The sequence below is a fragment of the Delphinus delphis genome, chromosome 13 (assembly GCF_949987515.2).
Source record: "Delphinus delphis chromosome 13, mDelDel1.2, whole genome shotgun sequence".
Classification (NCBI taxonomy): domain Eukaryota; kingdom Metazoa; phylum Chordata; class Mammalia; order Artiodactyla; family Delphinidae; genus Delphinus; species Delphinus delphis.
The window spans coordinates 37,503,296-37,524,193 of NC_082695.1; the positions used below are offsets into that span (position 1 = coordinate 37,503,296).

Sequence of the window (20,898 nt, forward strand, 5' to 3'; positions counted from 1 at the left end):
TGAAAGTCTTTGGATTAGATTAAGCCTACTTCTGAAGATTTGCAGCAACCATATATTAATAGTATTTTCAGTCATAACTATTTTCACAGGGTTTAAATTGAAAGTACTGAGTGGAAGATGCTGTGCTCGGCACTCTGGGGTGTACAAAGAAGACCAGAAGGTCTTTGCCCTCACGTAGCTTAAAATCAAGAGAATTTTAGGGCAAAAAGAGACTGGCTATAAGCAAAAGTAATCCTGATTTTCAAAAAAAGGGGATAAAGGTAGAGTCTACACACTGTGTAGAATGGGGAATTTGTCTTCAAGCCCAAGAAAAATTTGAGAAGAGATTATAAAAAGGATAATTTTTGAGTTTTCAGGAATGCAATAATCATCAGAATGAATTCACTAAGAAGAAGCCTGGTGAACCTAATCTTATTTCCTCACGTTAACAGAGTTAGTATATTGTTTAAACTAGGAGAATGAAAAATAGCATATCTGGATTTCACCAAGGCACTTGGCAGTGATACCCTTGAACAAGATGGAGCACTCAGTGCTGGTTTATAGCCCAGTTAGATGGGTTTGTTGGTTGTATTCATTTTCTGTGCTGCATAGCAAATTACTAAAAACTCAGCAGCTTAAAACACCCACTTCTCATCTCACAGTTTCTGTGGTCAGGAATCTGGGCACAGCTCAGGTGCGTCCTTTGCTCAGGGTTTCACCCAGCTGCAGTCTCAGCGAGGAGCTGTGGTTTCATCAGAGTCTTGACTGCAGAAAGACTCATTTCCACACTCCTTCATGTTCTTGGCAGACTTCATCTGCTTGGACTGGAAGATCGGCTGTCAGGTCCTAAAGGCCACCCCCAGTCCTTTGCCATGTGACCATCTCAAAACATTACAGCTTCTTCAAAGCCAGCAAGGGAGTCTCTCTCACTCTAGTTGGCAAAGACAGAGTCTTATATAATGTAACCTAGTCAAGGGAGTGACATCCCATCGCCTTTGCCATATTCTATTGGTTAGAAGCAAGTTAGAGGTTCCATACTTAAGGGAAGGGGATTATACGAGGGCATGAGTCATTGGGAGTCACCCTGGGGTGTGACTGCCATACTATTGAATGACTGAGTATAAAGAGTGGTAGTTCATGAGCCCCTCTGAGCCTGGAGGCATATCTGGGTGGCAGATGGCAGGGACCTGCTCAACAGCTTTGCAGGGACTCGCTTGAGGACGTGGATGACCTGGTCATCCAATACTTGTGTGACATGAAACTGTATATACTGTTTAATGGGTGATAGAATCATAATCCAAAATGATCTGCAGGGGCTGGCATAGTAAAGAGATGCCAACAAAGTGAAATAAATAGGGAAGACCTATAGGACCTGCTCGTACATAGAAAAGACCAAATACTAGTGTTGATGGGAGGGCATGGCTTGGAGGAAGTGTGCAGGAAAAGCGTGGGGATTTTAGTTGACTGTAAGCAACTAAATGTGTCTTCCAGGGAAGTTAATGTGATCTTTGACCGTATTAATAAAAATATGATTTCCAAAATGAGGGAGGTGATATCTTACTCCCTTCAGCATGGCAAAACCACTCCTGGAGGATACTGCGTATGTTGGGGAGCCCCTTTCAACAGGGGCACTCACAGACCATCATGCTTGGAAAAATATGACCAGGATGATGGGGTCTAGAAACGATGTGCTGTGAGGAAGGACTGAAGGACCTGGGAACTTTAACCTGTAGGAGAGACAGCTTAGTGGGGAATAAGACAGCTGTTTACAACTATTCAAAAGGCCAGCATGTGGAGGAGATTTTAAATGACATCGGAGGTGCTCCAGAGGGTGAAACAAAAGACTAATGGGTACTCATTAAAGGAAAATAAATTTTGGTTTTTGCGGTACGCGGGCCTCTCACTGCTGTGGCCTCTCCCATTGCGGAGCACAGGCTCTGGACGCGCAGGCTCAGCAGCCAGGGCTCACGGGCCCAGCCGCTCCGTGGCATGTGGGATCTTCCCGGACCGGGGCACGAACCCGTGTCCCCTGCATCGGCAGGCAGACTCTCAACCACTGCGCCACCAGGGAAGCCCAAATTTTGGTTTTATATAATGTTCCTTATAAAAATTGGTGTTGCCTGAGACTATAATGGGTTTCCTGAACCATAGGCATGCCCCAACTCTAGAAAGGTTGGACAGTGCCTGTCAGAGTATTGTAGGTACGAATGATACTCTGAATAAAGAGGTGGGCTTTCAAATGACCAGAAGGTTCTTCAGTGCTTGATTTATTTTTTTCCCTATTCTTCCTCAACCTAAATTCAGAATGAGGGCAGATCTCAGCAGACGTGCAACCTCAGAAAATAAGAGCTTTCTCATTGTCTCTTGTTATACCTTAGGCAGGTTGTTATACCTTAGGCAGTCCTATCATGGTATTCTGGATATTTTCCAGCTATAAATTTCATAGTTTTATTATTCCATGGGTTTAATTGTTAACTTCTCTTGTACAAGGAAACTTCTGACATATTTAGTTTACAGACAGTGCGGCTTAACAGCTAAGGAAGGGTATGAAAAGCTCATGGTTGAAGATTCAGAGCCCGGCTTTAACTTCGTTAATGTTTCCATTGTTCTGATTATTTTTATCAGCTGCTACTGAGCGTGAGAGGAATGAGGGCTTTTCATGAACCATCCTGGTGAGTCCTAACACCCACTCTGTATGGCAGGTACTCAGAAAATCATCACCTGTTTATAGATGAGGAAACTAAGGCATTGAGAGGTTTAAGGAACTTCCTTAAATTTACAGAAATGATAAGTAGCTAAACAGGATCTGAGCCCAGTGTGTCTAGTGCAAAGCCCATGGTGCGAACCCCATTGATAATCACAGCAAGTGCACGCCCCCCTCCCAGCCATCCCGAGGGAGCCTGTGAGGGCAGGGAGATGGGATTTCATTCTAAGTGTGAAGGGGAGTTTTAAGGAAGGTGGTGACATACCTGATTTATATTTTTAAATATAAAAATATTTATGTTTTTAAATATAAAAATATTTACGTTTTTAAATACAAAAATAAATGTTCTCTGGAGGGAGAACAGATTCTGGGGGAGTGAGCCTGGAGGCAGGGGTCCAGTGAGGGGCAGTGGACCAGTCATGGGTGACGTGGGATGGATGGTAGCAGTGGAGATGACAGAAGTGGGTCTCCTCAGTCAGGAGGAATCATGGAGGTAGAATCAAGGACAGCCCTGCCCTTCCCTGGACAACAGGCCGTGCCCACCGGGGTGAGGAATTCCCGGGCTGGAGGGGCTGTGCAGTTTGGAGTCTGTGCCAATCCCATCTTGACTACGTTTGGTGCACAGGACACTGGATTTCCCTCCCCGAAGTGTCCCAAGCCCAAAGGGGCAGCCAAGAGGCACCAGTACATCTTAGGAGTCGGGGTGCTGTGGACAGAAACTGAACACGGGGTTAGGGGCTGCTGCCTGCAGGTGGACGAGGCTCACGGATGCATCAGCCATGGAGGGCAGGGGAAAGGGAGGAATGGGTGTCCCCTAAGTGTTTGGCTTGAGCACCTAGGCGGATGGCAGTACCAACCAGGAGATGCAGAAAGGGAGGTCTGTTTAGACGTATTAAGTGGGAGATGTCTCTTAGGGTGAGGTTCCTGGCTCAGTGTCTCTGAAAGGCCTCAGAGTTTGGTTTCTGAATGGTATTTTCTTTTTTTCATATGCTTTCCCATTTACATTTATCCTTGGTCTTCTCATTACCTGCACTTTCTGTGAGTTGACCTGAGAAACTTCTCAAGCCAAGCCACCCCCTTTCTATTCAATGTGTTCAACTTCCTCCAGGACGGGAATGCCCACCGGCGATTCCAAGAGAACCAGAGACTGGGGGAAGACCCCCACTTCCAAATGCAAGCGTCTCCTCCCCCCCTGCATCTCTAGCGCCTTTCCTCGTTCTCTGTACGCACATCCCACCCCTGAGGATGAGGGACAGATGGGATAAAACAGGAAGGAGCAGGATGGGATTAACACTGGCTTATGCTGGGTTTGCCTCTGCAAGATTCAGAATACGCTGATGCTTTCCAGGAAATTCTTGGTGACGTGCACTTCAAGAACCCTAATGCTTCTGGGACATTTCAGCCACAAGAGACACTTGCCTCATTAGGAAGTGAAAGCTGAAGCTGACTGATTAGATGGCACTGAAGCCAGATGATAATGTGGAACTAGATATTAAGTCATATGTTGAATCCTGATAACAATTATCTCTACATCCGTAAACCCCCAAACCTTAAGAAAGCCTTATTTTTTTTGTTACCAATAATGTAATGCTTTTTATCCTAATTAGGCACATGGAGGACTTCATACTCATAACACACACTCTTGGGTGGCAAGTTCACCTCACATCCTGAGCTATTCTCTGCAAGCCATGCAGGTGTAAGTCACATCCTCCTAGTGCAGTAGACAGTTCCCTGCACCTGCTGTTCTGAGAGAAGCACAAGGTTTAGTGGGTGAGAACAAAAGCTCTAGAGCCTGATAGCCCTGGATACGAGTACCAACTTCCTTAGCCTCTCTGTGCCTCGGTTTTCCCATCTGCATCTACCTTTTAGAGTTATAAGGACTTAATGAGATAATGTAAATAAAATAGTGCAGTGGCTGGCAGGGGGTTAGCTAATATTCATACCCAAGAGTGAGTTTGTTCAGTTCCTATCCAAGACTTCCCTCCACTGGAGCCCCAGCCAGTACATCGCTGTGGAAAACAACAGCTTCATGTGCACAAGGACTATAGTTGTACCATGTGGGTCCAAACTACTTAACTGCTGGCTTCCTGGTGCCCAGCCCAGGAGAGGAATCACACTCGGTGCTGCCGACCCCTGGCTTTCACTCATTTTTTTAATCCACTTTTTTTAAAAATAAATTATTATCATTATTATTATTTTTGCGGTATGCGGGCCTCTCACTGTTGCGGCCTTTCCCGTTGCGGAGCACAGGCTCCCGACGCGCAGGCTCAGCGGCCATGGCTCACGGGCCCAGCCGCTCTGCGGCCTGTGGGATCCTCCCGGACCGGGGCACGAACCCGTGTCCCCCGCATCGGCAGGCGGACTCTCAACCACTGCGCCACCAGGGAAGCCCCTAAATAAATTATTTTATTTTATTTTATTTATTTTTGGCTGCGTTGGGTCTTTGTTGCAGTGCACGGGCTTTCTCTAGTTGTGGCGAGCGGGGGCTACTCTTCGTTGAGGTGTGCGGGCTTCTCATTGCGGTGGCTTCTCGTTGCGGAGCACAGGCTCTAGGCGCGCAGGCTTCAGTAGTTGTGGCATGTGGGCTCAGTAGTTGTGGCGCACAGGCTTAGTTGCTCCATGGCATGTGGAATCTTCTGGGACCAGGGCTCGAACCCGTGTCCCCTGCATTGGCAGGCGGATTCCAAACCACTGTGCCACCAGGGAAGTCCCTAATGGACTTTTATTGAGTGTCTGCAACATGCCAGTCATGCCAGTGAGCACTTGGATAAGTTGTCTCTGTTCATTGTTATAGCTCCTTAAGGTAGGAATCGTCAGCATCCCCATTTGCAGGGAGGGGGGCTGAGGCACGGAGAGCCTGCGTAACTAATCCAAGATCAAGCAGCTAGTCAGTGGTAGGTAGTGCTAAACTCGGGTCTGTCTGGTCCCTTAACCCATGCTTCCACACGGTACCCTGCTGCCCTCACATGATTCAGGAGAAAGATGGCATGTTTGGGGAGGTTGAATACACGAGAGTTTACCTTCAGGAGAGCTATCAGTTAAGGCTTCAGTGAGAGACTGACATTTGATCTGGACCTTGAAAGATGCACGGGAAGGCTGGACAGCACACATAGCAGAACAGGGCGTGGAGCAAAGTGGATCAGGCATGAGGCCTCGATTCCTCTCACTGTCGACCCCACCCCCTCTTGATACTCTTCCCCAAACAAGACCACTTGTCTGGGGAGCCCTGAGAGTAGGCAACTCAAAGGCATCGATGTAGACCGTGGCCAGTTGGTGAGAAACAGTGGTTTAAGTATATCCTTCTCTGTGGAGAGAGAGCTTCCATGGCTTTCCAGAAGCCTGACTGTCTTGAACATGAGGTCAAGAATCAAATTCTTCTTCAAAATGATTGCCAAAAAATATCTCTTAAATTTCCTTTTAATTTGTATATTCCTTTTCACCTAAGTGAAGCAGGACCACTTTTTCATATGTGGGTGTTAAATAAATGTTTGATTAATTTCATTGCATGCGAAGTAGATTTTTTTAATAAGAAGAAAAATATGTCAGATTATATTACTGTTTTCTTCTGTCTTCCAACCCAACCACTCGTAGTTCTAAAACAGTCTCTCCAAGATGTTGAATGGCAGTAAGAATTAAAGTGGTTTCTCTACTTTCTGCTAGGCACCAGCAGTTTTGTTGGAAAACGAATTGGAAAGTTATCTCTGGCATAGGACACAGGGCTGGGCCCTTCTCAAGGCCTGCAGTTTGGTTGTTAAAGCAGAAATGGCACAGTGATTTAGTCTTCTGTCCTCTTTGGAGCTGCTTGTTTAGGGGATTCGTGTGTTCAAGGCTCTGGGCTCTGGAGCCTGGGAACCTGGGGAGAAGGTTTTGCTGGCAGTGTAAACACGGTTGCTCCAAGTTCTGGTGTCGGTTATATACAGGCATTTCTGGAGCCTTTGGTGGCTTTATCAGCAACATAGGTATCCTGGCATTTCAGAATCCCAGGCCAGCCACCCACTTGGCCTTGGAAGCAAATCTCCAGTTTGCTCTTCTGTATGAGACATCATGTCTGCCTCACATGTAGTGTTACATTTTCTTGAGTCTGAATTCAAATTGTTATCACATGAGCTCATAAATACCTCCCTCATCATTTATCTCAGTGTTCTCAGTTTTAAGGCACTATGGATGGCTTATATTTTATTTCATTTTATTTTCACTTCAGTAGCCGCCTCATAAAAGATTCAAGTAATACCTAAAAGCCTGGGATCATCTAGATGCCAAAAGCAGTACCAGCATCCCAGGGCCTAGAGGAAGATATACTCATGGCATTAACGATCAGCTTTGTAGGGGAATCCAGTGCTGACTTCTGAAATGGTTTTAGCTCTTTTTCTTAGTGATTTTTATTTATTTATTTTTTTTTTATTTATTTTTTTGCAGTACGCGGGCCTCTCACTGTTGTGGCCTCTCCCGTTGCGGAGCACAGGCTCCGGACGCACAGGCTCAGCGGCCATGGCTCACGGGCCCAGCCGCTCACGGGCATGTGGGATCTTCCTGGACCGGGGCACGAACCCGTGTCCCCTGCATCGGCAGGCGGACTCTCAACCACTGCGCCACTAGGAAAGCCCTCTTAGTGATTTTTAAAAAGAAATGATTAGCAAATATCTATGTCTTAAGGAGCAAAGTACCGTCTTAATGAGCCAAGTATATGAATGAATGAATCCCCTAGGTATGGGACACACAGAATACGTTTTCACATAGCCCAGCGTCTGTAAGCAGAGCGCCAGCCTCCTGCTCTAGCTCTGCGGATGGGGCAGCTGGGGATGAAGACATGCGTTGATAATAGTGTGCTTGCTAGGAGTTTATCCACAGCCATGAATATAAAACTTTATCTTAAAGAGAGAGACAGATAAACTATTTATGATGGATGTAGTTAGTGCTTCATATGAAAATTTCAGTTTTTATGCTAATCCAGCTAGGAAATCCATCACAAGTAGGATTTTAGACTTTATCAAAGGCAAAATCTTGCATCTTCTCCCAGTGTCTTATTCCCTTCCTTCTCAAGATCTGGAAATTAGCATCTGTTGGTATTTTGTGTTGACTGTGGGATCCGTGTTTTTATGCTGTTCTTAAAATAAGCCACGATTCTATGTGGAGAAGGTAGGGCCATTCAAGCACAACTTCGGTTCAGAGGGAAACAGCTGAATACGATAAACTACCCGACCCCAGAAAGAAAGAAGATTCACGAAAAGCTGTCACCCCAGGTAAGGGAGGTCTTGGATTCACGTGAGGAGGCAAAGAGAGAGTTGTATGTCTTTGGAATTCTGTTGGAAACCAGAGGAGGGTGTTCTGGAACAAATACAAGTCCCTGTCACGGGTCTGTCAGAACATTCAGAACAGGGAGACAGGCCCCAGAATGGGCACTATTTCACGGCTGCAAGTGAACTCATTTCCCGTAACTTGCAAGTATAGCACCAACCCCAGACGTGAGTGATCAAGAAACTGATTATTGGTAAATCCACGAAGAGGATAAGGACAAAGAATTTCTAAAGCACTTGAATTTCCCAACAGACCTTCCTCATTATTTGGATTTCTTAAGGCTAAACGTAGAACATAAACCAAACAAAAGTAGCTGAGGGGAAAAAAAAAAGTTACTTTTATTTTTGCCCTTATTCTAAATAAATTAGATTATTGTTTGTTTGTTTTGGCCTATTGTCAGTATTGTTCCACTAGAATCTTCCATAATGCTACATCTGTTGTGGAGGAACACACATGCCACCTTACCCACTAATAATCTGTAAGACACTATTTCTCAACTACACAAAGTTATTTTTTTTATGAGTGAGAGCCCTTTTTATTTTTTAAATATTATTTCTTAAAATTTATTTTTGGCTGCGTTGGGTCTTCGTTGCTGTGCGTGGGCTTTCTTTAGTTGCGGTGAGCAAGGGCTACTCTTTGTTGTGGTACACGGGCTTCTCATGGCGGTGGCTTCTCCTGTTGTGGAACACGGGCTCTAGGCATGCAGGCTTCAGTAGTTGCAGCATGTGGGCTCAGTAGTTGCGACGCATGGGCTCTAGGGTGCACGGGCTTGAGTAGTTACGGCACGTAGGCTTCAGTAGTTGTGGTGCACAGGCTCTAGAGCTCAGGCTCAGTAGTTGTGGTGCACAGGCTTATTTGCTCTGCGGCATGTGGGATCTTCCCAGACCAGGGATCGAACCCATGTCCCCTGCATTGGCAGGCGGATTCTTAACCACTGTGCCACCAGGGAAGCCTCTAAGTTATTTTTTTTAAAGGAGACTGATCTGGCAATGAAAACCCACCCTCCGTGTCTTTACTAAGTGGCTTGGCTGTTTAATAAGCCTCATCAAGTTAAACAGAAAAAAAAAATCAGATTGTGGATAAAAGACCACTAGATCAATTCTGAAGTGTGAGTAGAGTCAGGAAAGACATCTCCCCTTGGTGATTCCATACTGGCAGCCAGGGTAGACCTGATATGTAGATTGAGTGGAGCTGTACTTCTTGGAATGAGGTGAGGGACACCAGGCAGGACACCGTTCCCCCAAAATCTCTCCCTTTTGGTCTCTGCTGGGGCCCATAATGTTGGCATTAGTGCACTGGGCTGTGATGCACATTGGTTTGATAAACACTTGCTGGATAATGACTATGGCCTATAATCTAGCTGCTAGATGGGGAAGGATCCTCGAAGAATAAACAAGGACTAAAAAATCATAAAAGAGGAAAAACTTCCATCTGGAGTGACCTGGAAGGATTACATGGTGGGTGAACAGGAAGTCTCCAGATGGATATGGGCAGAGAAAATTCTAAGAGAAGAAATTTGCATAAGTGCAGGGGAGGATGGAATAAACACATGTGAGACCAGGTCATGAAAGCCTTGACATCAGGTGATCAAGAAGGGGCTGAATATTCTGGAGCAGGTGGAGACCAGAGTTACGTGTAAAGAAGGCGAAAGATGCAGAGTGGGATGAATGGAGAGGAATCAGAGGTAGGAAGAGCAGTTAAGAGGTAACTGTAAAAATCTACCAGAAAGCCAGAGAGGGGCAGGAGGGAGAGAGGAAGAGAGAGAAGACTCACACTAGGATGGTGATGAGATGGTTGTGATGATGCAGTGGGATAAGGGATGGCGGGAGGAGGACGTGAACAGCAGAGATGACAAGGTCAGTGTAAACACACCAGGTTGGGGGTGCTGGCGGGACATCCCAGAGAAGATAGACCATCCGACTATGAGATGGAGATAAGGACCCAGAGCCCAGGGGAGCTGATGGTAGAGAGGAGTCAACAGGAGCTGGTGGAGAGGAGTCAATGAAATGGGTTCAGGGAGAGGGTGCTTCATCCCAAAGCCTCCCACTTATGGGGTAGATAACCCTAGAAAGAACGCACTGAAGCCAGTGCTAGCCATTGGCATAAACTCGCTTACAGCTCCGTAGAGGGTCCTGCCAGTAAGTCCAGGGGCAATGTCATGGGTAGCCTCAAGTAAGGAGAGCTGAGTCCAGGACCTAGGCTCCTGCTAAGGGACGGCAGAGACGGCAGGCTGGACTTGGCCATGGATGGTGTGTGGGCGCAGTGATGTCCATTAGGGCCTGGGATGGGAGGGTGCAGAGATTCCCCCTACTGAGGTGGGAAAGGCTGCTTCACTGTTCCATCCCGACCAGCCGGTGGGGTGTGCTGGTGCAGGGGAATAGGAAAAACTGTGGGAGTGCAGAGTCCCACCAACCCAGCCTTTCCCCCGCACCTGCGCCCTTCCAGCCTCAAAGGCTCTCTGCTTCTGTCCAAAGAATGGGTGTGAAGCTCTTACACTTGTTCACGAAGAATAGTGAGATCTCAAACTCTAAGATTCCAGGCAGCAGAATATTTGAGCACAGCGCCCTCCACGATGCATCCATTTCAACACGAGAAGCCCTGAATTCCTGTCCCAGCTCCTCTCCCAGACGGTGACTGTCCGTGTCTTACTCCCCTGGGTAGATCTGTCCTGAGTCACTAAGTAACCTTGAACAAAGAGCTTGGTGTCTGTGGCCCTGCGTGTCCTCAGATGTGCTGTGGGAATTCTCTGTCATAGACGAAGGTCAGGTGACATAATGTATGTGAAAGTACCTCACACTGTCATTCTCTATACAAATCCTTGTTGTGATGTATTTGTGTGACATCCCTGTTACCTTACCTACCCCTGAGAACTCAGAGAAAACAAAACAATCCCATGTTATGTGAACTTGCTTTTGGAACGAGAAGGGATGAACAGGTATTTGCCTTCTTCTCCCAACCTTTTTTAGGGGGAACTGCTTTTTCCTCCTTTGGTGGAAAATGGTGTCTTTTTTTCTCCCTTGCCAATTAGATGGTCCACCTCTTTTTTTCTCTAGTCCACCTTCCCTATTTGTATCATTAGATTCTCTGGAAAAAATGAAACTGATCCTCCTTAGCTCTGGCCCCGAGAGCACTTCTCATGGAGACCGCCCGTCCCTGCACGCTGGTGCACGCTGAGGCTGAGCCCTGAGGACAGCAGTGTGCCCGCAGCACCGCTGAAGGGGACAGGAGCGTCAGTGGAGGAGCAGAGAGGAGAGGCCGGGGCGGTGTGGTGCAGGAATTACAGGATAGGGCCCGCAACGCTCGATGGCATCTTTTTGGTCTAATTCTAAACCCCTTCTCCCCCACCTTATGCGGTGCTTGTCATATAACAGGTAGTTCATAAATATTCATCACATCAGTGGAAAGAGGAGGAAATAAGAGGGAGGGCATCCCGATCTCAACCCGCACGCGATCTCAACCCACACAGCCTTCCTGCTAGTGACAAAATGGTCCCAGATGACCAGAGGCATCCTGGATTTCACTTTTATGCCTTTTGTCTTTTTTTTCTTTTAGGTCCTCCTGGCCCCAGGGGTCCGAAAGGTGACAGAGGACAGCAGGGACCCCCGGGTCCCACTGGCAACAAGGGACAGAAAGGAGAGAAGGGGGAGCCTGGCCCTCCCGGCCCGGCCGGTGAGAGGGGCCCGATCGGGCCGGTCGGCCCCCCTGGAGAGCGTGGCGGCAAAGGCTCCAAAGGCCTGCAGGGCCCCAAAGGCTCCCGCGGGTCCCCCGGGAAGCCCGGCCCTCAGGGCCCCAGTGGGGACCCAGGCCCCACCGGCCCACCAGGCAAGGACGGACTCCCGGGCCCCCAGGGCCCCCCCGGCTTCCAGGGACTGCAGGGCACCGTGGGGGAGCCTGGGGTGCCCGGGCCAAGGGGTCTGCCGGGCTTGCCTGGGGTGCCGGGCATGCCGGGTCCCAAGGGCCCCCCCGGTCCCCCGGGCCCATCAGGGGCGGCGGTGCCCCTGGCCCTGCAGAGCGAGCCAACTGCAGCACCCGAGGCCAACGGTAAGTCTGAGCCCCTCGTACCCGGGGATGGGTGCCCCCCCCATGTGCGCCCCCCACACCGCATTTTATTGGCAGTGAAGGCATCGCACAGGGTGGCCTCCGCCCCCGCTGCTCCCACGGCCCCGTGCCAGGCGGTGGTGCTCAGGCACTTGTGTTTCTCTCTAAACAGCACCAGGCCCTCCAGCACTTGTTTATAATTAGCTGAGTCGGGTCCTCGGGGACAAACTGGTTCCAAACATTTCCTTCAGGAAAGTCCGAGGCTGGCCACCCCGGACCCGTCCCTGTCCTCATTTTATGCCCTTCACCTGGGGATGGATGACCCGTGGCTAACGTGCAGATGGAACTTTCTGTTCCTGAAGCCAGATCGTATTTCTTTTTGAGAAGATGTTATGGCGCCTTCTCGTCCTTTGATAGTGAAACCTTTAGTCAAACCCTGAGTGTTGGGTCTGCAACCTTTGACCCACACCCGATTCCACTTGGTTTCCTTTAGTCCAGCTCAGTCATGTTTGTTCCGTGAGCCTAGTTCTAGTTCTGGGCTCTCCCAGCCACTTGTTTACAGGTTCCACGTGATTCCAGACTGACGTTGAACATCTGTGCCTGTGCTGCTTTTTGTTGCTCTGTCTGTTATTTCTGTCATTGTAAAGACGAATCCAGACACAGAGGAACAAAGGCTCAGGGTAGATATTTTCCAAATTACGTAGTTTTAACTACTGTGTATTCTGCAGGCCACTTTCCTGGACTAGTCTTTGCTCCCAGCATGTCCCCAAACGTCAGTCACTGGCTTGGCACATGGACGTGGGGAAGCAGGGCCATAGCTGTGCCTCTTAAACACAGCTGAGGAAAGGCATAGTGCTTTCTGTGTGTGTGTGTGTGTGTGTGTGTGTGTGTGTGTGTGTGTGTGTGTGTGTGTGTGTGTGTTTTAATCAATGCTTTTATACTTTGCCTTCCTAGGCTGCCCGCCTCACTGGAAGAACTTCACAGACAAATGCTACTATTTTTCGGTTGAAAAAGAAATTTTTGAGGATGCAAAACTTTCCTGTGAAGACAAGTCTTCACATCTCATATTCATAAACACAAGAGAGGAACAGGTATGTTTGCAGCATACTTATAGTTGGGGAAAACTGTAATTTAAGGATCGTGACACCTGGAAAGTACGTGCTTACTGAGGATTCAAAGATATCAAGAATTCATAGTCACGTAAACACAGAAGGCTGCCTTACGGAGATTCGGGCTATTTATCCAGTGACAAGAAGCATTCATGGCATGGGAATTAGGTCCTTATGCTTCCACCTGGAAGGCCTTGCTTTATCAAGCCTGGAGGTGTGTGGCTTTTACCGGTGGCCATTGAAAGAGCCGTAAGCCTGGCAGGCCAGCACCAGGCCCCTGTGGAGAGAGAGGCAGAGAGGCCTAAGCACCATAGGGGTGGGGAGGGATGCGAGGGACCAGACGTGTGGCCTCGGCACAGTCAGGAAGAGCAGAGGCGGCCCTGGGGCAGAGCCCTCACACGATAACAATGGTGACCACTCACTAGGCCCCTACTGTGTGCCAGGCACTGTATGAGGCATTATCTCTTATAAACCTCACCACATCCCTAGAGCTTATGTGTAATGTTACCCCCATCTAACAGATAAGAAAACTGAGGCCCCGCAAAGTTTAGATGATGAATACATGATGAGACAAGTAAATGCAGAGCTGAGATTGAAACTGAGGTCCAACTAGCAACAATACCAATGCTCTTTCTTTAATGCCACACTATCCCAGTGGCCTCCTTCCTTTTCCTTAAGTGTCTCTGGCAGACATGACCCTACAAACAGATGCTTCTGCAGTAACTGACTGGGAATGAGCATCCATAGGACAGCAGTCAGGTTCCTAGGCTTCAGAACACACACACCTGGGCCTGATCCCAGCTCAGCCACTTGTCATCTGTCTTAGGTTGGTGGTTGTAATGGCTCAAAGACACGTTGTATGTGACACACTGGACGTGGGACCTGGCCCAGAGGAAGTGCTCAGTGTTGCTGTGGCTGTTACTGTTATTTGAACATGGGAGGGAGGGGTGGTGGAAGGGGGTGGAGCCTGGTGGAATTCATCGAGTGATCTGGATACTTTAAGGGAGAAACAGCGTCACTTAAATATTGCTTATAAGCTTATAAGAGGAAAAAACGTCAAAGCCCCCAAAACAGTGCAAGACAAGTGCAGTCACGAGAGGACAGCAAAAGCAGTGCACAAATTCTGACAAACATCCTTTTTTTTGTGTTTTTTGAGACAGCTTTATCTTATTCAAATCTCATATGCTTCTCTGTTAAAGTCTGATAAACATCCTCTTATAAAGTGTCCTTCTTTTCTAAACATTGAGGGGAAAGTCCCCCAAACATCTGTTCAAGAAATAGTAATGTACCGTTTCTGATTTATTTTTCAGCAATGGATCAAAAAGCAGATGGTAGGGAGAGAGAACTACTGGATCGGCCTCACAGACTCAGAGCAGGAAAACGAATGGAAGTGGCTGGATGGGACATCTCTAGAGTATAAGTGAGTCTCAGAAACTTCCAGATTGCTGGTCAGGCTCTCACTGGTCTATGTTTTCACCTCTTGCCAGACTGACTTCCTACAGTTTCTTCCTGAACGACCTTGTGTCCTACACGTTCCTCAAACTGAGGCTCCAGGTACCAGCTGCATGTTTATATCCATGTAGGGAAATTATGGTTGAGAATCAATATGCTGTAAAAATAGGGGTTTTCTTTTTTCTTTTCATGGAGTGAATATTTTTTCATTTCTATAAAAACAAACAAAACAACAAACAAAATAAACCACCAGACTCATAAAACCACCCAGGATGGCACTTGTGGCCGAGCGTGCTCTTTAAATGCTGCCGTGAAGGCCAAAGAAGCCCCAGGCTCCCCAGCATGGTCCGAGCTCACCAGCCATGTTTCTGACGAGAGCCGGGCACTCCCTTCAGGATGACGCCATCGACGCCCTGACCCCCTCTGTGCTTCTGGCCAGAGTGTGGGGATGAACTACAGGTTGATGACTGTCCTACACACAGAAAGTTCAAGTACACCACAAATGAAGGTGTTTGTGGGATGACCATGTCCTGCCGGCTTGAAGAGTCTCTCTAAGTCCGATGTGACCTGAGTTCTATAAAGGCAGCAACAGAGAAGAGAAGCACTTCACAGAACCTTCTCGGAGCTCCTAGGGGCACAGACATCTCTATGAGCCTCATCCGACCCCGGTGTCCACTCCTGCCCTAATCCTACCCCATGGTCTGAAGAGGACTAAATTGTGCCCACTTAAATTTCACCTCTTTATCCTACTCCTGGTTTGCCTCTAATGGATGTGAAAATATGCGACACACACTGTACCAAATGGAGCAGAACTTATAAAAACCCACCTTTCCTTTGCTGGAGACAGAGAAGGCAGGCCCCGCAGAGGTTCAAGCAGGCGTGTGGGCATCTCGGCTTCAGGACCATGTCCCGAGCGTGGAGGAGCCACAGCATCCTTGGCACCGGGAGAGGAGAAAGCGAGGGTGTTTCAGGTCCAAGACAGCATCACGGGCATCGAGGCTGGAGCAGTAGAGGTCAAGGACAGGGAACAGGGGTTAGAGGGGATGGAGGGGCCAGAGAGAGTTCCTGTGCCTGTCTGTGCATGGGGGTAGACAGACAGGCTTCTTTATACTTTCAAATCCTCCATGTGAAAAGCATGATTAGAGGATATAGGTGGAAACCAGAATAAGGCCATTTATTTTATTTAAAAAACTTTTACTTAAAAATTGTGGTAAAATATATATAACGTAACAATTACCATTTAAACCATTTTTAAGTGTAGATTCCAGTGTCAACTACATCTACATTGTTGTGTAAACTTCACCACCATCCATCTGCAGAATTTTTTCATCTTCCCAAACTGAAACCCTGTCCACGTTAAATAATAACTCTCTATTCCCCCCAGCCTGTAGTACCTACCCTTCTACTTTCTGTCTCTATGAATTTGACTCCTTTAAGTCACTCATGTATGTGGAATCATTCAGTATTTGTCCTTTTGTCACTGGCTTATTTGACTGAGCATAATGTCTTCGTGGTTCATCCATGCTGTAGCACGTGTCAGAATTTCTTTCCTCTTCAAGGCTCACTAATATTCTATTGTATGGATGGACCACAGTTTGTTTATGCATTCATCCATGGATGGACATGTGGGTTGCTTCCAACTTTTGGCTACTGTGAATAATGCTGCTATGAACACAGATGTGTAAATGTGGGAATTCAGTTTTCAGCACAATCCTAGACCTCATTCCATGTGACCCTTATCACCCCCATGGGAGAGGTGGAAATGATCAGCCTAGAATGGACCTGACCCCCGAGGTGGGGTCACATAGCCAGGCACTGGGTCTATGGTCTTACCATTGTGGGGGGTTTGGGGGGAGTGTTTAGAGAAAGACAGTATGTTTATTTTTTATTTTGGCTGTGGGTTGTAGTTGCGGTATGCAGGTTTTCGGGATCTTTCATTGTGGCACGCAGGCTCTTTGTTGTGTGGCGCAGGCTTCTCTCTAGTTGTGGCGTGCGGGTTTCTTTTCTCTCTCTAGTTGTGGTGCGTGGGCTCCAGAACACATGGGCTCCATAGTTGCGGCATGTGGGCTCTCTAGCTGAGGTGTGCGAGCTCAGTAGTTGTGGCGCACAGGCTTAGTTGCCCCGTGGCATGTGGATCTTAGTTCCCTGACCAGGGATCGAACCCGTGTCCCCTGCATTGGCAGGCAGATTGTTTACCACTGGACCACCAGGGAAGTCCCGACAATATATGTTTTTGCTCCTGCAGCCCATCACAAGTGCTGTGCTGGAGCGCACGCTGGAAATTTTGGGTCCATAGCTAGGTTCATCCTACTACAAGGGAGTTCTGGGTGGGGGCTGGCAAAGGCCATTTCTTTTAAAAGAACGACCAAACTTCAAGGTGGAACATTTGAAGATTTTAGGTCTGCTCCAAAGGTGAGCCCCAGACTGCCCCCAGGGCAAATGGATACCTGCCTCCTGGCTCAGCAGACATCCTGTCTGCTCCCTGCGCACCTGTCCTTGTGGAGACGAAGCCACACCACACCCTGGCACTCGGGAATTTGGCCGCCAGCCCGAGGAGGGCATCCAGCACAGCAGATATATGCTTCAGGAGAGTCAAAACAGTTGTGAGAGTTGTCACCTAAAATCGGACCAGTGGTGGGGGGGACTGAAAGACTGAAGGGCTGACTCGTGTTGCCAAGATTTTAGTTGCCCAACTAAGGACATGGGTTTTAAAAATCACCTATCAACGGGGACTTCCCTGGCGGTCCAGTGGTTAAGACTCCACACTTCCAGTGCAGGGGGGCACGGCTTCGATCCCTGGTCAGGGAACTAGGATCCCACATGCTACACAGCACAGGCAAAAAAAAAAAAAATCACCTATCAACAAATCTCAGCACGAAAACAACAAGAATAAAACCAAGAAAAGGCAGTTGGCCATCACACGTACACACAGAGTTGTCCTCATTTTTCTCTTTTCACCACAGACCTGTGAGAACTTCATTCTTGCCCAGCACCAGTCCTCTGACTGGACATTGGGATCCACTGGCCCACAGTCCCATGATAACATTCAGTGAATTATCCTGGAGTGTCCACCATGACCCAGCCTCTGTGCTGGTTTGGAGGATGTTTTCTGGAGTTTGGGGCACAATACGAGCGAGAGTTACTGTTCTTCTACTCATGTAAAAACAGTCTGATTTCCAGGACCCTGTCACAATCAAGAAGACAGACACTCTGACCCTAAATGTGGATACAGTGAAGAGCGGGGCTTCAAAGGAGGTTTGAAAGCTCTCCTCTCAGTAATTAATAGAACAAGTATTGAAGAGATAGAAAAACCAAGAGGGATATAGCAGACACTATCAACTAACTTGACTTCATTGATATTTATGGGACTTTTCACCCAACAACTACAAATACACATTCTTTTCAAGTGCGTATGGTATGTTCACCAGGATCAACTATGGGCTGGGTCATCAAACAAGTCTCCATAAATTTAAAAGCGCTGGAATTATGTAGTGTATGTTCTCTCACCAAAACAAAATTGAATTAGAAATCAATAACAAAAAGATATCTGTAAAATCACCAAATATTTGGAAATTAAAGACACACTTCTAAATAACCCATGGAGCAAAGGAGAAACCACAAAGGAAATTTGCAAATGTTTCAAAGACAAAACATATCAAAATCTGTGAGATGCAGCTAAAACAGTATATAGAGGGGCATTTACAGATTTAAAATGCTTATATTAGAAAAATACTTTAAAGTTGAAAATTAATGATCTAAGCTTCTACTTTATGAGGGTAGAATAAGAAATGCAAATTAATCCCAAAGGAAGCAAAAGGAAGGAAATAATAATGACTGGAAAGCAATGAAATAGAAAACTGACAAACCAGGGAGAAGACCAGTGAAATAAGGAGCATGTCAAAGCTGGTCTTTCTACTCTTGATGGAATAAATGTCAGTGTGTCATTTGGCAAAGGTCATCACTGTCAGTGGAGACTGCCTGGAAGGCACAGGGCAGTCAAACACACATGGGATGGAGACTCTGCCCACTTGCTCAAAGCAGAACTGTAAGGGAGCCTTTGAAGGCCTTTCCTGCCCACCCTGCTTGCAGTTGCCCACCTTAGATCACCAGAGATGTGCTGCGCTTCCTGAGAGTCTCCCAAAACACACTTGAAGCTCCTCTCTTCCTCTTGTCCACTTCTTGGTCCCCTGCACAGGATATCATTTAACGGGAGCATGCTGTCAAGTTACGAGTAACAGCTTTCATCTCTGCACTGCAAAGACAAAACATGGGTTGCCCTTCTGTCCACACAGATGGCTACACGTAATATTATATACTACATTTTTAGAATATAGAACCGTAGAATGGTAAGGACCAGAAGGGAACCTTTGGCGTCATCTACTTCAATACTCACTCGCTCTGGTCATGCCTCATGTTTGTATCAGTGGCACTGGCTTTGGCCACTAGAGAGAAATCTTCCACTGTTCAGACCTCTATAGCGGGAGAAAATTCTACAGCAAAGAAACACTTCTCACTACTAAGATTTTCCTGTTTTGAGGCCAGGCTCTTACCAGCAGAAGTTTCTTGGCCATGAAGGCTCAGTCAATCTTGTGGTTGATGAGAAATACGAAGTTGTGAGAGTTGGAAGGGGCTGTTCCCAAAATTGAGAGTTTGTGCTCTACCTCCATTAGTATAAACCCAGAATCCTGGGGGTTGTTTCACACCCACTGGCTGAGGTGCTTGCGATGATTCCAGCTCCCTGGAAGAGGGAGTCCCGATGCTTCCATGGTCCCCAGTGTACTCAAAATACAGTGTCCAAGTACATACACACGTTGCTACCCAACCACTTCTGTGACGTGTATGTTATAATGTGGCATTCAAGGATCTGGCGCCCAGGTTTCAGCCATTCTTCTTTCCAGAATCTACCTATGAATGAGGTTTAGGCAACATTTAAGCTGAAATTCTTCTCCAAAATATATACATTCTATTTATCTGACACGTTCTGCTCTATTACAAGCATGCAGACTGGGGGGATTTGCCACAAATCATTCCATGTGATTTTAGCTTTTCCAAAGAGATGCTGTGAGACTTAGTCTTTGAGACAAATTCCTCCTGCAGCCTGGCTTCAGGCTACTCCACCGCACATCCATGCTGGTCCCACCTGAGTCACTCCACTCACAGCCACCTTCTACCTTTAGTCCTGAAGGATTGCTTTAAGCACTGCATGTGAAGAATTCCAGTGACCTGGAAAAAAACGAACGGAGGATGGTGATAAAGACAATCTCCTTTCTTATCAAGCAGTTCTCTTTTTGTCTCATCTGTAAATCCCTTTTATCTACTCAAAAGGGCAAGGAAATACAAGGGGAAAATATTAAACAGATCTTCTATCAGAATTCCTATTTATGCAATTTCCCAACTAACTGGGAGATAAAGAATATTAAATGTCCTGTCAGTATGCATCGAGAATCACAATCTCAAATTTGATAAACAAAATTGGAATGGAACCCCCTCGTATAACTACAGAAATGAGCAATGTGTACACCAACAACATCAAACTGCCCAGGCATTGTTGACATTTCCGGGGGGGTCCTTCGAGGTGGAAACACACACACAAAAAAGCTTGCCTGAAAGTTTCCTTCATCTTCATCTCTTTCTGTCATCACTGTGACAGTCTGAGGGTTTTACCTCATTTGTTTCTTGCCTGCGATATAATTTCTGAGAGGGCTGGGACTCTATTCTCCACAGTGCCGTGTTGCCATCAGCTAGCATTATTTATCCCTGGCACATAGCTGGTGCTCTGTGAATATCTGTCGAATGAATGAGTTAACAAATGACTATTTCTGACTTCCACCTGAGTATCGTCCCACATTTACTCTCATCAGTTGATGGTTTCATCTAAATTATCTCTTCATCACTAGATTTATTTAAGTGAGTTCACTTCATTTTATAAAACATCGCAAAATATACAGTTGGCTTGGGGGAGTCCATGCTACCTTGTTACATCCTTTAACTGTAAATTTCAACTCTCCTTTCCCATCGCCCTGATTTTTGCTGGTCTTGTCATCGAAAGAAGTAGGACAACATGGGCTCTGTCCCCAGGTGACCCTGGTAAGAGCCTGGCCTCAGAAAAGGAAAATCTTAGTAGTGAGAAGTGTTTCTTTGCTGTAGAACTTTCTCCTGCTATCAGGGTCTGTACAGTGGAAGATTTCTCTCTAGCGGCCAAAGCCGCAGCCACTCTGATACGAACATGAAGCATGGACCAGAGTGAGTTATTATTAGATGATGCTGGTTGGGTAATGAGTCATCGTTTATGGGAAGCACTTCCTGCTGCAGATGTTTTTT

The 20,898-nt window shown here is 47.0% G+C and overlaps 1 protein-coding gene and 1 long non-coding RNA gene across 3 annotated transcripts in view; one reads left to right on the top strand and one right to left on the bottom strand.

The window, feature by feature from the left end:
• COLEC12 (collectin subfamily member 12) overlaps positions 1-20,898 on the top strand; it is a 43,630-nt gene that overhangs the window by 12,630 nt on the left and 10,102 nt on the right. Inside the window, exons 4-6 of the mRNA XM_060028760.1 lie at positions 11,531-12,019; positions 12,971-13,107; positions 14,436-14,545. Coding sequence (XP_059884743.1) covers positions 11,531-12,019; positions 12,971-13,107; positions 14,436-14,545 — 736 coding nt within the window. The remainder of the gene's footprint in view (positions 1-11,530; positions 12,020-12,970; positions 13,108-14,435; positions 14,546-20,898) is intronic.
• LOC132436173 (uncharacterized) overlaps positions 1-20,898 on the bottom strand; it is a 73,726-nt gene that overhangs the window by 11,349 nt on the left and 41,479 nt on the right. The window contains exons 2-5 of one of the 2 annotated variants that reach the window (XR_009521723.1): positions 19,128-19,800; positions 18,675-18,829; positions 15,405-15,576; positions 14,662-14,789 (exon numbers count right to left, since the gene is read on the bottom strand). This is a non-coding gene — a long non-coding RNA (uncharacterized lncRNA). Of the gene's footprint in view, positions 1-14,661; positions 14,790-15,404; positions 15,577-18,674; positions 18,830-19,127; positions 19,801-20,898 lie in introns of those variants that run through there. The other variant, XR_009521722.1, reaches the window with a different exon arrangement.